Here is a 566-nt window from a genome sequence, read left to right on the forward strand (position 1 = left end):
CCAGTTCCCTCGGCTCAGCCTGTACTTCCACCTGCGGAGGAACCGGGGCGTCTACATCATCCAGTCCTACATGCCCTCGGTGCTGCTGGTCGCCATGTCCTGGGTCTCCTTCTGGATCAGCCAGGCGGCCGTGCCTGCCAGGGTGTCCCTAGGTACCGGCCCAACCGCCGTCCCAGGGAGCAGGACGGGACCCCGTCAGCCAGGAACCCAGGCCTGGCCCCGGCCCCCCAGGCGGTGGGATCAGCACCCCTGCCTCCCACAGGCATCACCACGGTGCTGACCATGACCACCCTGATGGTCAGCGCCCGCTCCTCCCTCCCGCGGGCGTCGGCCATCAAGGCGCTGGACGTGTACTTCTGGATCTGCTACGTGTTCGTCTTCGCCGCGCTGGTGGAATACGCCTTCGCCCACTTCAATGCCGACTACCGGAGGAAGCAGAAGGCCAAGGTCAAGGTCACGGAGCGGAGGGCAGAGGTGAGGACAGGCTGTGCCGGTTCCCCGGAGCTCAGGACCCAGGACAGCTCCCACCCCTCAAAACACAGGGTGCTGGGGTGGCCGGCTGTCTC

General features: G+C 66.8%; 1 protein-coding gene across 1 annotated transcript in view; it reads left to right on the top strand.

Annotated features, from left to right (window-relative positions):
- Positions 1–566, top strand: part of GABRD (gamma-aminobutyric acid type A receptor delta subunit) — a 28,817-nt gene that overhangs the window by 4,974 nt on the left and 23,277 nt on the right. The window contains exons 6-7 of the mRNA XM_015569685.1: positions 5–152; positions 263–561. Coding sequence (XP_015425171.1) covers positions 5–152; positions 263–561 — 447 coding nt within the window. The remainder of the gene's footprint in view (positions 1–4; positions 153–262; positions 562–566) is intronic.

This window comes from Myotis davidii, unplaced genomic scaffold (genome assembly GCF_000327345.1).
Source record: "Myotis davidii unplaced genomic scaffold, ASM32734v1 scaffold586, whole genome shotgun sequence".
In the NCBI taxonomy this organism is placed as follows: domain Eukaryota; kingdom Metazoa; phylum Chordata; class Mammalia; order Chiroptera; family Vespertilionidae; genus Myotis; species Myotis davidii.